Raw genomic sequence first — 17,262 nt, 5'->3', positions numbered from 1 at the left:
TGGTCACACAATCCTCAGTGTATATGGAGTATAGTGGGGACTGAGTACACAGCCTTGCAGGGCACTGGTGTCGAAGATTACGTCCGAGGGGGTGTTGTCACTTATTCTTACTGATTGCGATCTATGGGAGCCAAGGGTCCAGTTACAGAGGAGGGAGCCAAGACCTAGCTCTCGGAGTTTTGCGATGAGTTTGTTTGGAATTATGGTGTTGAAGGTGGAATGGTAGCCAATAAGTAGGAGTCGTGTTATCCAGATGTTCCAGGGATGCGTATAGGGACAGGGAGATGGCTCCTATTGTGGATCTGTTGTACCAGTAGGTGAACTGCAAAGGATCAAGGCAATTTGGTAGGCTGGATTGATATGAACCATGACTAACCTCTCAAAGCACTTCATTATTATGGAAGTCAGAGCCACTGTGTGGTAGTCATTGAGGTACACTGCATGATTTTTCTTTGACATCGGGTTGATGGTGGTCTTCCTGAAGCAGATGGGGAATTCAGATCAGAGTAAGGAGAGGTTAAAGATGTCTGCAAATACTCTTGCCAGCTGGTCCATGCAGGATCTTGTGCATAACCAGGGACTCAATTTGAGTCGGTCACTTTCTGTGGGTTCACAATCAAGAAGGCCACTCTAGTGTCTGTGGCAGTGACCATGAGTATAGGTGCATTTGAGGTTAATGGGATAGGTGATATTGTCTCATTGATCTTCCATTCAAAGACAGTGTAGAATGCATTGAGCTTGTCAGATATAGGTGTACTGTTACCCATGATTCAGTTCGACTTTCGCTTTGTAACCCATTATGTCATGTAAGCCTTGCAGCAAACGAAGGGTGCCCATGTGATTAGTCTGGGTTTCAAGTTTAGTTTGTTATTGCTTCTGGGCATCTCTAATGGGCTTGTGTAAATCGTACCTGGATTTCCTGTGTAGGTCAGGATCACCTTACTTGTACGCCTCAGACCTGGACTTCAATAAGGAATGGATCTTCCAGTTCATCTATGGTTTCCAGTTGGGAACATTTGGAATAACTTCTTTGGCACATTGTCTTCTACACATTTACTAATGAAGTCTGTAGCAGTAGTTGCATACTAGTCTAAGTTGGCTGCTGAGTTCTTGAATATGGCCCAGTTCACTTACTCTTCCATTGCCTCTGGCCAACACTACACCACTTTCTGTATTGGGCCCTCAAGCTTCAATGTCTGCTTGTAAGCTGGGAGGAGGAGCACAGTGTTGACTTATTAGGGATAGGGTGAATGGCATTATGCTAGGTGGGTCTTGTCACACAAACTTGATTGAGTTTTTTAAAGATGTGATGAAGATAATTGAAGAGGATAGGGCAGTGGAAGTTATCGACATGAACTTTACTAAAGCACTTGACAAGGCCCCTCATGGTGAGGTGGTTCAGAAGATGAAGTCATATGGGATCCATGGTAAGTTGGCAAATTAGATACAAAATTGATTTGGTCATAGGAGACAGAGGGTATTGGAGGGTATTTTTCTGACTAGAGGTCTGTGACCAGATGTCTTCTGCAAGGTTCAATGCTGGGACCTCTGTCATTTGTAAAATATGTAAATGCTTTGGATGAAAATGTAGGTCATCTTATTAGTAAGCTTGGAGATGACATGAAAATTGGTGGAACTGTGGATAGTTAGGAAGTTTATCAAAGCATAAAGCAGGATATCGATCAGTTGGAAAGTTGGGCAGAGAAATGGAAAATGGAATTTAAAACAGACAAGCGAGATGATGTATTTTGGGAAGTCAAATTCCAGCAATGTATACAGTTACTTGCAGGACTCTTATGAGAGGGTGCAGAAGAGATTTACCAGGACGTTGCCTGGATTAGAGTGTATTAGCTATAAGGAGAGGTTGAACAAACTTAGATTGTTTTCACTTGAGTGTCAGAGACTGAGGGCAATTAGATAGAAGTATATAAAATTAAGAGGCAGGGAGAGTATGGTTAGTCAGAGTCTGTTTCCCAGGGTTGAAATGTAGGAGGTTGATAGTCAGAATCTGTTTCCTAGGATTGAAGTACTAAGAGACATGGGTTTAGGTGAGAGGCGAAATAGGGAGATATGCAAGATACAATTTTTTACACAGTTTTTTTTCTACAGGCTTGACTACAGAGGGCAGTCAAATACACAATTAAACACCAAACAATTGAATATTATACTTTGCATAATTCTCTTCCCACTGATTTGGTTTGCTTGATTCTCTTCCACAATTCTTGCTGACCACTGAAATAGTTTCCTTGTCCCACAACTAATGGCTGTAGTAGTTTCCTTGCTGCTTGCTCTTTGGTTTAATCATCCAAATGGACAGGTTCAAGTACTTCCAGTGACTTGGAAAATTCATAAATGGCAACCTGCAGTTTGCTGTCTTGATATTATGTTTCTTGTCAAATTACTGAAGAGATTATAAAACAGTAAGTTAAGTATAAAGAAAAGACATTGCATTGGTGCAGATATCAATCCTATTTTATGCATGTGGATCCCTTCAAATCTGAAGTGGAAGAGAAGGGATGGGGATAACTGCCTATCTGGTTTGTGTCAATGGAATGTTGTCATTATGTTGTAGTAAACAAACACATAGATTCAATTTTTAAATGCTTTAGGATTTCTCCGTCCCTCAGCGATGAAATGATTGGTGAAACTATTCTGTTCACTTTCTTAATTGTGTTGTCTGGAGATTCATTCTTGTTTGGTTGTGATTTTCTTTATTATAGTTGGGGTTTCTATAAGTTTAACATTTTGTTTGACCTTGACCCTATCTAGTCATCTTAATACCTAATGGCAGAACTTAATTTTGAGTGACCATTTGTCAGATCTGTCAGCTGTAAGCAGTGTTTTGTCAAGCAATTTAACTACCTGATAACATTGTGGCACTTGCTCCCATGTCCGACCCGACATCTCTGAGAAGCCCATTGACAGAAATGCCTGCATGCCAAAATGTTTAGTCTGGATCTCTGATTTTCCCTAGTCTTTATCTTCTACCAGAGACATTTCTAGATAGCAGTGCAAGCTAGATAGCAGGATGAGGATGACTTTGGATTTGAGAAGGAGCAGGAAGGAGGAACATACTAGAATTTGAATATTCCTGTAATCGTATTTCAGTCTATTCCAGTCATTTACGCAGTACAGAGCGCTTTCTCATTCTGAGGGGTCAGGTGATGCTGCATGTCTGTGCCCGACAAAGTTTGCTCTTTTTCCTCCTAATATGGGCCATCTTGTGCTCCAGAAGAAAATGGAGATGTAAGTTATTACTCTTACATGATTTGACTGTCATAGATGAATAGTTGGTCTTATGTGGAAGCAGGGAATGAGCTTGGCAGCATGGGAAGATGTGTGAAAATGAGGTGGTAAACTGAATGTTAGGCATGGGTGCTCAGGACTGCTTCTGGATGAGTGCTTGGGTTGCATGCAGAAAGCAGAATATTTCCTTTTAAAATGCATTCACCATCTTGGCCATCCACATGATGTAATAAAACTTCTTTCAATATGAGAAATAGGTTCCCAGACTCTCACCCTGAGAACATTTCTCCGTGCCCAATTGTTCCTGTTTTTTCCACTAGGTTGCTGTGAGTACCTCTTAGTCACTAGCATAAACATTAGTTTCCTCCTCCTGTTGATCTCGTCCACTAATACTCCAGCACTGCATTTAAAAACAAGTTTTGTCTTGATTATTGCACTGTTTTGAGTATTTCTCCTTGCAATCAATTTCTGCATAGACAGTCTGCATTCATTTCTTAACACTGATTTCAGTTCCTCCCTTAAGAGGGACAGGTTGACTTTAAGGGTATAGGCTTGTTGAAACTCATTCTAACCCTACTCCAGTGCTGAGCTTTGAACTATCTCACCACATGACTCATGTTCAGCTTGACATTACAATCATTCAAATGAGGAGGCAGAATAAAACCGATCTGCTGTCTCAACAGGACTGGACATGGGCTAATCACAAATCATGACCCCTGCATCTGAAAACGTGAGCAATTGCACTTTCCCTCCTACAGATCTTGCGATTAGTTTAAAAATAAAGGTTAGATGATACTGTGCAACTAGTCGGGGTTTTAATCGTAATTTGCTTTTCTCCTTTCTATATTTGGATAGAAGAAAAATCAGGGAAAAAATAAACTATATGCTGCAACATCAAAACTGCATCACATATATTATTCCAGAGTTTATTTCAGAACAGTTTACTTTTGCTTTCTGCTTCAAGTAAGCTCAACATTGTTCGTTCATCTATGAGAAAATTAAACTTCAAGTCAACTAAAGTTTGTACTTCCAAAAATGTTCTGTGAAGAACAAATAAATCAGAATGAGAATATTTTCAAGGATAACCAAGCCAATGATTGATAGATTTGTAGATATTAAGGATAGGATGAGATATGGGAATAGTGAGGAAAAATAGTGTTGAGGTAGAACATCAGCCATGATCCAAATGAAAGGTGTATCAGGCTGATGGGCTGAATGGCCTACTCCTATTTCTTATATTTAGGTGAGTCAGCAATTTTTAAGAATTGGAACAAATTTTGTAAATAATGCTTTAAGTTTTACTGCTGATCATTAATAGAAGACAAAGTCATGAATTATCAAAGTAAGTATCAGTGAGACTAAATTGATCACTCACCAGGCACGCAACTAACACTGAATCACTGTTATTCCGCTCTGAGGGGAATCGACAGAGCTCAATCAGACGAGGAATACCTACATATCAGATTAATAAAAAACCATGGTTTGTCAGGAACTGTGTAAATACTCATAAAAGACAAAAAGTACAAAAATTTAGATCTTTCTAATTCTCACATTTTCTGTACATTTCACACCTATGTTTTTGAGCAAGTTTGTAAATACTGTAAAACATTTTTACTTTTATGGGCCAGACCGATCCCCTCAAAAATGTATCAAGGAGATAGCCCAGACCTTAACTTTTAGTTTAGTTAAAGGCAAATGTAAGGCGCTATGTTCCAGATGTGTTTCGATTGGTCACACAACTAGGCTTTAATCAAAACACACTTTATTTTAACATTAGAGCTAAAATACAAACAAGCAAAAAAGAATTGGCATAACTTTAATTATATCAAAAGACTTAGCTACAACTCATCAATGTTTCCAATATAGCAGCAACACATAAACACACCATTGGTGAAGTCAAATTCCATAAAATGGCTTTCCCTCACTTGCAATCTCCTCCAGTCCAGAACAAAGGAAAAAAACTGAAAGAATAAGTCTAGCACCCAGGAGTGAACACAAACTTCTTGCAGCAGCAACAGAGAGAGCGCTTCATCTGGCAGCTTCAACTCCAGAAACCCCAACTATAACCATTGAAAGCAAAACTAAAACCCTGGATTTGTGGGAGCCTGACTGCATCCACTCATGCTTTCTTCCTCTAAATTAAATGAAAACTCAAAGCTATTTATTCTGCTCTCCATGGAGCAGACACCTCAATACCAGTTTGACAATATCACTCTTTGAGAGAAACAGAATGGAACAAATCCCTTTTACAGGCACATATCATCATATTTACATCCTCTTTTTTCTTTCTTTGCCCCTCCTGTTTTCAAGGGGTTGACTCTTCTTTTATATCATCCTACAGGGATTGGAAAACCCATCCTACTAAGATTAAAATTTAAAACTCAAATGGCCATTTTCCATGTCCGAGTTCGGAAACTGAAATGTGACAAATTGTTGAACCATGGAAGTCAATACATTGGAGTCCCCTCTTGATTCCAATCTTTTTCTACAGAACAACACTTTCAAGCAAGAGTTACACATTAGTGGTCAAGAGCTAATAATACCCCAACTGAGATAGTCCCCTGGCTTGTCAAGAATACTTAGACAAACATTAGTAGCAGAGTAAGCTCAGTGAGTTAATACAGACCAATTTTGACCACATTCTCTCTAGCTCAATGCAATACTAAATATACACTCAAATAATTAGGCATATCAGAGTTGTTTTACTTTGTCCTATCAGTTGCATTTATAAGGATAACTAGCTAAGTATACGGATTACATAAAGCACTATCCACTGAATTTTAATATCGATATGGGATCAACAAACAGAAAAGAAATCTTATGCTTCAATGCACTTTGTTCTTACAGTTAAGACTTGTGGCAATGTTGGTTATGTCTGGTTGTCTGCTTAGACGAGCGAGTGTAACAGCAGACTTTTGTAATACTCTTTCCAATGCTGCACCTTCTGCTGAAATCCCCGGTGAAATTTTCTCATGGAGAAACTCCAGTAAAAGCTCTATACCTTAAAAAATAAACAACCACATGTTTTAAACATACTGTTGGTATTGTGGTTCAGCATTGGTCTACTTTTCATAAGAACTTAAATAATCTTGCTTTTCATGCCTTCTAATCAAAACAGACATGGCATGCTGTGGTAAGAGTATACTAAAAGAATCATCAGCATTCTGATAGGATAGTAAACTGAGGGCCCCTCCACGTACCATAATGGATACTATGAAGAGGAAACTATTACTGCAGGGACCAAAGTTGATATTCCAGCCATTTGATTTCCATGGAACCCCTAGTACAAATTGCTGAGTGTGGTATCATAATGCCTATTCCGTGACACAGCTAATTCCATTGATCTATATGTCAAGAAACAAGCATACAACTTACCATTAGCAATGGTGAGACTGAAAGCTGTAGCCAAAATATACTGTAAGCTAATAACATTTTGTTATAAATCAGAAATGCACTCAAGACAGAAAGACACAAAAGTGAGTTTCAGTGGCCGCCTAGCTTTGTTTTAGCTTTGTTCTTTTGAAGCATATTACACTTTTGTATTGACTTGTTATAAAAACATAGGAATAAAGGTAGAAAGATTCGTAATAATAGTACGAGCTCAGGATACAATACTGTAGAGAACAAAAAACCAAAAGAACTGCGCACCTTGGATATCAGAAACAAAAACAGCAATTGCTGGAAACATTCAGCAAGTCTGGCAGCATCTGTGCGGAAAAATCAGAGATAATATTTTGGGTCCTGAAGGAGGGTCAAAGGACTTGAATATTAACTCTTAATTTTCTCCACAGATGCTGCCAGATCTGCTGACATTTTCCAGCAATTGCTGTCTTTGCTTCGAAAAATAATGCCATTTTGTAATTGCTACTGTTATCTAGGGAAATTTTCCATTTTATATGAGCAACCAACTACAACCACAAATTGGGTACAAAATATACAGTGCGTTACAGGCAACAAATATATCAAATATGTTTGTAAAGATATCCATCTCAATTATTTTGCAAACATCAATTTTTGTTTTTAAATGGATATTCATTGAAATACCATAAAGGGCAATTTTAACCACAGTGAAATAAATATTTCATTTGCATCCATATTCTTAGTGCTGTTTCTTTTTCCCCCGTATGTAATAAAGCTCAGATTTTAAGAAATCAAAACAAAAACACCCAGAGCCCTCTATAGATTGCCTGAGGCACAAATAGATATTATAATGCTCACAAATATAAACATGACTGACCTGTGTTAAAGTAAGAAATTTGCAAAGTAGCTTTGGTAACCATTTTGATAAAAATAACTGGGAGTGAACAGCAGTAATATTTTGAATAAAGGGAGGGACAAAAGAGGCATTGAGATAAAGAAAAGAACTTAACAAGGGAAACAAAACTCTATGGCACTGAATGTCAATCAGAATAACAAAGGAGTAAAAGGACAGGTTAATGTTTCAAATATAGGCCCTGCTTAGAGCTCTGTAAGGAAATAAGAAAAGCATAGGGAGGAAAAAAAGGACTCAAGGAGGAGCAACAGAAAAAAAAACTGGTAGGTTAATTAAGAACCAAATTGGGATGAATGTTCAGCCCAACCTCTGCAAGAAAGAAGTTGTCCTTGGTAGTAAAATGGTCTTGAAATCAAGACTATCTTGGGAGTAGAATAAAACATTTGAGTGATAAATGGCCACAGATAATGATACATTTTTGTTTAACCTCAAGTGCTGAAGAAGGAAGATGTATAGACAGCTAAGATTCAACATGTTTATATGAAAGCTAATTTAAAAAGACAACAAAGTCAAATAATGTGGAAAAACTTGAGATTGAATTGATATTTGAAATTAAGAAATTGTAGAGATTGTAAAGAACTCAGCCAGGTGGGCCTCATAGAATATGAGTTCCCGGATTGGGGCTGTTCAATCAGGGATGCCTGGCTGAAAGGTAGAAACAGGAGTGTCAGAGGTTCTGTTTACTCAGAGCTGGCTCTGAAATAGCTGCATCTCTGTCAAGGACTTTCAATGTGTAAATAAAGGGTGACTAGATGAGTTATTTCATAAATGGCATTGCTTTTTGAGATTAACCAAATGCACAACAAAATTTTTTTCAGTCTTGTACTTCCCTATGTTTTCAGGATATGGCTAATTATAGAGGAATGCATAGATTTGAGTGAAACCAAGGACCATTTATGACCAGCTATGGATGTCAAGGGATCCTCAAACAAACAAAGGAGCCAAAACAATACAAGAGGATTCTTTTGAGTAAAAGAGGTTCTGAGGTTGATGGGCTAGTGTTTGCATCTTCAGTGCCATTTCTTTATCAAGAAAGTGTTTGCATCATCAATTCTGTTCCATTTTATTTTGCGAAGGAACAGGAAAATTGAGCATAAAGAGGTGCTAGAACACAAATAACAGAAATTCTAGGAAATACCGCTGTTCTTGCAGTGATTGTAAGCCAAGAACTGACAGTCACAACTGCACAGAAAATCTTATGAACAACATGCCTTTATGCGGAAAGGTCAGGCAAAACAAATTCATTGCACAGAAGAAATGACTAGATGTCATGCATGCAAGTGAAACCGAGTGTATGCTGAGCCAAACCTAATCTGACAGAGACGGGCACTTTTGTCTAAATCTAATTCACTTTGTTTTATGTCAGGAAAAAAAACTTGAAATAATTGCATTTAGTTTTTGTATGATTTTTTTTCGTTTGAATTTTGAAATATAAAAGGTTATTTTTTTTGATTCATAAGGATTTGTCAGTTCTAATTACTTTCGATCAGAGGCAGTTAAATAATGGATTTTTTAGTCACTTCTATTGGTTCGTTAACATTTGAATCATAGTCATGAACTTACTAATACATTGATACCATCCTTGGCTCTGGTGATGTTTATTGGCATTCTGCCACCATAAGGCCATTGCTGTTACTACCTCAGTGGCTAAATTTGGATAACAGTTTCTCTTTCCATAATGCAATTTGTTACCATTCATGTAATCAACAGGTAGTAGATGTGACTGTTAAAATATCATACCATTTACAATCATTTTCAATACAAATTGTGGGCTCATGCACTACATTCCATCAGCTCAAATATCTTCTATGTAGAAGAAAGCTCTAGTTACATCAGGATTACAATAAAGGCAAAGATATGAGTGATAAAGGCAACCCATTATCATTAACGTGACATGTTAAAATAATAGATGCAGAGCTGATACTATCAAAGCGTTTTTATTTTAACATCATTATATCTATCTGACAAAATACTTCAAACCAGCAAGATCTAACCAGAAACTTGATTTTTGCAACTGGCCTTTTATGACTCAGTACTGGGGAAGGTACATCTATTTCAGCATTTTGCAGCAGAATGTGGAATTTGACTAATTATGCTGGTCACCTACGTCAATACAAAAGTGGGACAATGTCCTAGCATGTGTATCTGTATTCAAGTTTTTGGAATATAATTTAGCAATTCATTGCATTCACAATTTTAAAACATTTATTGATCAACCCTGATGGATAGTCTTTGCCTCTTCAGTGCCATTTCTTTGTCAAGAAAGTGTTTGCATCATCAATTCTGTTTCATTTTATTTTGCTTGGGAAAAGGAAAATTGAGCATAAAGAGGTGCTAGAACACAAATAACAGAAATTCTAGGAGATACCGCTGTATTTGCAGTGATTGTAAGTTTGAATGTGCCAACAAAAACAATCAAGACATCTTGCAATTTAATGAAGAGAATAAACTTGGATGTGACAAAAACTATTGAATGTTAAGCTTTTATTTATTATCTCTTGTCCAGGAAAATGAGATGTGATAGAAAAACCCCATTGATATTGTAGCAGTTAATGGTCATGTCTTCAATAGGTTTTGAATCTACAGTCAGTCAGATGGTGTTGAGAAAAATGAGGTTTCCAACTTCCAGAAGGGTATAGATAAGGGACAGAAAAGGGAGCATTCAAGCTTGGAATGAGTTGAAAGAATGGAGATTAAAATAAAAACAAATCTGTGTTCTCTCCATTGTAAAAAGGTTGCTGAAGAATTTCATAGGATAATTTTCAGATATCAGTTATCAAAGACATTCCCATATCTGATTAGACACCGACTGATCCCATAAAATAAGAAATTCCACTGCTAGCCCTGCTCTGCTTGATCAATACTGGGGGCTCCACTAGGCACAATCTTGCAGAAAGTGCCGTCATTTTGGCTTCTAATTTTTTTCTGGATGAAGGCTTTCTTTGTCACATTGATAGTTGAGGAGTAAATCAATAAATCTGCTATTGCACGACAACAAAGGATTCTCAATCTGAACAAAATTAATTAGTAAAATGAAACATGATACAAAAAGAACTAGATATTGAATGAAAAAAGAAAGAAGCTCTGTTAAAATAAGAGCTGTGATGGTAACTTTGGCGAAAGGTCATACAGGCATATAGGGTAATGTTTACATGAGCATGATTTCATATGTTGTTAAAGATTTTGGAGGTGTTGAAAGCAATAATAGAAGAGTTATAGAAAATAATAGAAAATGTTTACAAACAAAAGTCCAGGCAGGAAACAAAAGATTTGGATTGTTGAATGTTATTGTACTTAAATTGGGGCAGGGTTGAAAGTGATACACTCAAATTGTGGCTTCAACTTAAGGTTTTGCTATATGCAATGTTATGGACTTACATACACGGGTTATTGTGTTACTAAAAAAATCAAAACTTTAATAATTGTTCAGGGATAAGCAATAACTTTTTTTTTTACTTTTTTTCCTGAGATGAAAGGGACAAGGAGAAACTGTTACAAAGGAATTAAAAGAAATACGCCATCTCTGGGAAGGAGGAATTGCATCAATATTAACAAGCTGTCTCCTGGGACAGAAGAGGTAACACTGCTTAAAACCGTTCTGGTTCATGGCACGGGGCAATTAAAATTGCCTACAGAAGGAATGCCCTGAGGTGAAGAACTAACTGCAGAAAAGTATGTTTTGAAGAGACTGTTAATCCCGAATGTAACAAGGAATAGGGAAGCTACTCCTAATAAGGCTATAGACTTGATGAGTCTGGAGGTTTAATTAATGATGATAATAGTGTTGATTAATTAATTAACAAATCTAAAGGATTATCAATAATGTCACATCAGAAACTTCACATGATAAAAGTCCTACTAGAATTCAATTTCAGGATTCTTCAATAGCAGAATACTAGAGAACCACACTGGACAAGGATTGGACCCTGGACATCCAGAGAAAGACGCTGTTAGTTGGAATCATAGAAAAATTTCACCATTAATCGGGTAATCGCTAACTTGAGTTGTGAGGCTTAAATTTCTTACTCAATTAATAATACAATTATTACAGTTGCTCCTTGCAATAAAGTTAAGTAATTGTTTCAATATTTGTCCATGAGATTCCATGATAACTAGCTGACTTAGTGGTAGCTTATGGCAGTATATACACAATAGTACAATATTAATATTTAGAATGAAACAGGAATTGGTCACTTGCCTCAACAGGTATTTTTGACACATTAATAGCTGAAAACATGTCCAAAATTTTGGGCTGTCAAATATTGCATGTTTCCGTGAAATTCCTTTATCCATTTTGATTTAAAATACTTTACATGTTTTTTAAGATAATAATTCAGCAATCCATTTTACATCATATCTTACTTTCTCTTCATTGAAGAGAATGTTGACCAGTTGCAATGCCAACTAATTACCTTGTGAGCCCTATTCAAGTTGGGTGCTCCAAGGAGATATCCCTGATGTTTTCTTCTTCAAGTTTATTATACTTCAAGTTAAAATATTCTGCCTAACTTCCTTTCTTATTCCTCAGCATCAACTAATAATATATTTTGAAGGCAAATCTATACTACTCAGGAATTACTACAGTATTAAGATACACATGGTTAAAGCATTTAATTTAGCATCCTATGAGCTGTCCACAAAATCTAATGTATAATTGTGCTTGGAAATTATAAATTACAAGTGTACTTATAACACAGAGGAAAACAGAAAAGATGAAACTTACCATTTTCCTGTATCATCTCAGAAGCGCATGGGTCTAGTACAGCCATATTTGCCAGTATTGTCACTACCTGTATGGGTACAGTTTATAAGTAAACATCACGTTGAGTCCTGTAACAAGATTTGTACAGTAATATCTGGTACTGTTTTAAACTTTCTCAGGGAGTAACCTGCTCTTCGGTTTTTCTTTCCTTTTGACTTAAGAGTAATGCTACCTGATGTCTTCACCAATATTCAACTCCCTCACCCAAGTGGCAACATTTATTGAGATTCATTGGTTATGTGTTGGGAACCTTGTTTTGCTGGCTGTTATGTTTCCTTATATTACGATAATCACTATAATTTACTGTGACAACTTGTGTTTTTTTTTAACATATGTAATATAATAAAAAGTCCGAAGCTGTGTCATAGAGATATTTTACCTGAGACTGAGCAATATTTGTCCATAGAGGGAGAAGGTGGTCTAGTGATATTATTGATAGGCTATTAATCCAGATGTAATGTTCTGAGGAACCAGATTCAAGTTCATTTATAAAATAGGTACTCAATCTATTTCAAGTAAAGGAACCCCAGAACTGAAATCAATGAAGCAATTTTCTTCCCTTCTCATAACTTCCTTTCTCATAATAAAAAGGGGCCTCCACTGATCCTGTCAAATAATAGGGTCATAGGAGAGATTACAGAATTATTTGCCCTTTTACTTTCTGTCCATCGTTAAACCCTTAAGAAATTGGGCATTTGAGAAAAGAATGAAATGACACATGGTGAATTCAAGGAATTCGGAGTATAATGATGACCATGAAACTATTATTGATTGTCAGAAAAACCCATCAGGTTCACTCATATCATTTATGGAAGGTAATCTGCCATCTTTATCCAATCTGGCTGACTTGTGACTCCAGACCCAGAGCAATGTGGTTGACTCTTAACTGATCTCTAGGCAATTAGAGCAAAACATACTGACCTATCCAGCGATGGCTGCATCCCATTAATTAATTCTTTAAAAAAGGTCTTCCATTTGTCCACCACAGCTTCAGTAGTCAAATCAGCAAAACACCACAAAAATGGTGGAAATTTGCTTACATCATTATTAGAGATTGGACATCTAGTTTGAGCCTCATACTGAATGAGTAAAGGTTCAGCCTTTGTGCACGTCACCACACTACAAGCAGTCGCAACACAAGACCCAGAAGAAAGGGTGGCATGGTAGCTCAGTGGTTAGCACTGGTGCCTTACAGCACCAGGGACCTGGGTTCAATTCCTGCCTCAGGTGACTGCCTATATGGAGTTTGCACATTCTCTGTGTGAGATCCTCCCACAATCCAAAGATGTGTAGGTTAGATGAATTGGCTATGCTAAATTGCCTATAGTGTTAGTTGCATTAGTCAGGGGCAAATATGGGGAACGGGTCTGGGTGGTTACCCTCCGGAGGGTTGGTGTGGACTTGTTGGGCCAAAGGGCCTGTTCCCATACTGGAGGGAACCTAATCTAGACGTTATTTCAGATTGCTTGTAAAGAAAAAGTAATGGCAGTTCACTTACAAAGCAGGCCCTTAATTAATTGCCAGGAAAGGAACTGACAACAATTTCTCCCCTTTTAAAAATTCCTTTCCTATGGAAAAAAGAGATTTCCTAGATCTGATAAACCAATAGGGTCATAGCAGAGATTACAGAATTACTTTCTTTTTTTCTCCTGTGTGCGATTTAAACCCTTAAGAAAATTGTGTTAGTTGGAGTAAATAATGAGATGGAAGTTTGTGCTTCCAAAAACAAAGTTTTCTAAGTGATAGTATTCACAGAAGAAAGGGAGAAGTGGTAAACCATCTGCTGATATTCACCGGAAATGGTAAGAAAATTATTAGACAATGTTGATCTATGAAAGGTTTCAAAACATCATTTGTACGTGTTCTGATGCTGACTAAAACCATCAATTTATATCGTTGTAAGTGTTTGGATGTACTTAATAAATAGTTAAATCAAAATATTTCTAATTGGCAGCACAAAAATATGATTCCTGGATCTTGTACGTTTTTATGGTTTTGAAATATACAATTACAGTCAATAATGAATTGCAAATAAATATAAATCTTCATCTAACCTATAGACATCTTTTTTCTTTAATTTTTCCCCCATCGAGAAAGAGTTCTGCAGGGTGTAACACCATTAGAAGGTAATACGCTGGGAAAACACGTCATTGCACTAGATGCTGATATTTGCATTTCAATGGGCTTGACACACCAGGAGTGGAATTTCTGGGTAACCTCATAATAACCTCAATCTTATTTGACTACCTTTTTGATTCCTCCGAGCTGATAATTGATCTTCTTTTACATTCAGGGAGCAACTCTCAGAAAGATAAGATAAGCTCATGACAAGATTTACTTTTTATTGTAAAATTAATCCTAAATGTTGGCTTTGTGCAAACTCTAGTGTATGTATACCTTGAAGTTCAATCAACTTGCATCAAAATTAAATTTACTTCTTTTTATAATGTACCAAATTCGATTTCAGTCCTTAACTTTTTGAAAAGTAGGAAAGGAATAAAATAGCTGCAGTGGATCTTTGAGCAATTCATAGGAGTTGAATGTTTGCCTCAGTTGGCAATAACACTTTCTGTGATTTGGAAAGTTTTAGACTTAAGACTCAACTTGAACACATGTTCTATGTTGACAGGCTAACAGTGCACTAGATTGTGGGAGACCACTGAGAACAGTGGTCACTGCTGAGGGCTTGCTGGGATCAGGCTGATAGGCTCCGGCACAGGGGATGAAGAATATCCTCACCATAGCCAGCAAAACATGCTGTCAGGTATCATCTGTAAACATTGCCACAGAGTGTGAGCACTCTCACTGGGCATAAAGTCCAGTACTGTGGGAGGAGGCTGTTCAAGTAACTATTAATTGGCTATTAAGTGTGGCACGGTGGCTCAGTGGTTAACACTGCTGCCTCACTGCGCCAGGGACCCAGGTGCGATTCCAGCCTTGGGCAACTATCTGTGTGAAGTTTGCACATTCTCCCCGTGAGTGCATGGGTTTCCTCCAGGTGCTCCAGCTTCCTCCCACAATCCAAAAATGTGCAGTTTAGGTGAATTGGCCATGCTAAATTGCTCATAATGTTTAGGGAATTGTGGGTTAGGTGCATTAGTCTGGGGTAAATGTAGAATAATAGGGTTGGGAATGGACTTGATGGGCCAAGTGGCCTGTTTCCACATTGTAGGGATTCTATGATTTCTATGAAGGGCTGCAAATTGGCCCTAGAGCTGATACCAACCCACCATCAGGGTAAAATGTAAGCAGAGGTAGCGTAACAATTGGCACAGCACTCCACCATAGCACCCAAATGATACACACACTCGCTCTCAAAACAAATGTCCCCTGCACAGGGATGTGGAAGAAGTCAGCTCATGTATTAGCAACCTCTTACCTTCTTGCATCCTGAATCAATGCTCACTTTTCTTTATTTAACTTATTTTTCTAATTAACTTGTTCAGGGGGTGTAGGGACACAACCATTGTACCACAAGAGGGCCCTCAAGGGTCTCGTTACCTGCAGTCCACAAACGTGCGCAATTGTCTCCACTTTATCATTACAGAGGTAATTCTAGAGCTCCAGCTTTGACTCACTAATTCAGCAGAGATTAGGTAGTTATGCCTCATTAACTGGTCCTGGCTTTAACCAATAGCTATTTTCTAAATGATTGCAGCTCATCTGGCATTCAGCCCTTTCTGTCAAATCTGACATCATTCCAGTTGTTCATAAAAGACAAACTCATCAGGTGGAATCTTCTAGGGGTCTGGACAAGATGGGCTCTGATGAGGTTTGTAGAAATGGATTAAAATTCCGAAAATGTCTTGATTTCGAGAGCATCTCACTCCAGTTTTTATGCTGTGAGTTTCTCACCAGGCAATAGTGAGGTGTCAGTTAAAGCAGTTAATTGCTTCTTAAATGGTTTGTTAACAACCCAACTCAGCTAATGAACATTCAGTTTTCTATGTCACTAAACATGCCCAAAAAAGCTAGGCGTTGAGGAAACTCATTAAGGAAACTAGAGCGAGGACAGCTCGCTGCTTGGTCTCAAAGATCTCCATGTCGCACACAGGAAGGTGCAAGGGAAGCCTGCAGGAGCAGTGGGGAAATCAGTTCCAACAGGGATTAGAGCAAGAACCCTGGGTGGGTAAGCAGACATACTTGTAAAGATGGAGGCAATGACAGTGACGGGAAAACTCAAGATAAATGGGGCAGGCAGGGGTGGGTATTTGGAACAACATTAAAAGGCATTGTAGACTCTTAGAAGGAGGGTGTTAATGGCACTGACCCAGTATAAGAGTTGAAAGGACATGTTGAGGTTGTACATGACATTGCCGATACCTCTTCTGGAATACTGTGTCTAGTTCTAATTGCCCAGTTATGAGAAGGATATTATCAAGCTGGAGAGGGTTCAGAGAAGATTTACCAGGATGTTGCCATGTATGGAAGGTTTGAGTTCTGAAGAAAGGCTGAATAGGCTTGGACTTTTTTCACTGGAGCGTAGGAGGTTGAGAGGTAACCTGGTAGAAGTTTATAAAACAACAAGATGATTGATAGAGTTAATGAGAGTTGTCTTTTCCCTAGAGTGGGAGTTTCAAGACTCAGGGGAACATACCTAATGTGAGAGGAGAAAAATTTTTAAAAAGACATGAGAGGCAAATTCTTTACACACAGGGTGGTTCACATGTGAAATGAACTTCCTGAGGAAGTGATGGATATGGGTACAATTACAACAATTAAAAGACATTTGGATAGATACATGAATAGGAACGGTTTGGAGGAAAATGGGCCAGGAGCAGGCAGTTTAGTTTTGGCGGCATGGGGGTGGTGGGGGAAATAGATGGAAATGGGCTGTCAGCTGTTGCAAGGTAAAAGGAGATTCTTCGTGGCGTAACCGGGGATGATCCAATGCGAGTTGAATTCTCTGCCATCACTTGTTGTTCTCTAAGTGCAAAACACTACTCGACAATGGCTGGGATAGTGCCCAGGCTGGGCAGTG

At 38.0% G+C, this 17,262-nt stretch overlaps 1 protein-coding gene across 1 annotated transcript in view; it reads right to left on the bottom strand.

Annotated features, from left to right (window-relative positions):
- Positions 1-17,262, bottom strand: part of LOC140493662 (protein inscuteable homolog) — a 422,044-nt gene that overhangs the window by 10,867 nt on the left and 393,915 nt on the right. The window contains exons 10-12 of the mRNA XM_072592362.1: positions 12,243-12,309; positions 6,092-6,247; positions 4,622-4,698 (exon numbers count right to left, since the gene is read on the bottom strand). Of these exons, the coding sequence (XP_072448463.1) occupies positions 4,622-4,698; positions 6,092-6,247; positions 12,243-12,309 (300 nt within the window). The remainder of the gene's footprint in view (positions 1-4,621; positions 4,699-6,091; positions 6,248-12,242; positions 12,310-17,262) is intronic.

This window comes from Chiloscyllium punctatum, chromosome 22 (assembly GCF_047496795.1).
Source record: "Chiloscyllium punctatum isolate Juve2018m chromosome 22, sChiPun1.3, whole genome shotgun sequence".
NCBI classification, from domain to species: domain Eukaryota; kingdom Metazoa; phylum Chordata; class Chondrichthyes; order Orectolobiformes; family Hemiscylliidae; genus Chiloscyllium; species Chiloscyllium punctatum.
This window is presented reverse-complemented; position numbering and strand designations above follow the sequence as displayed.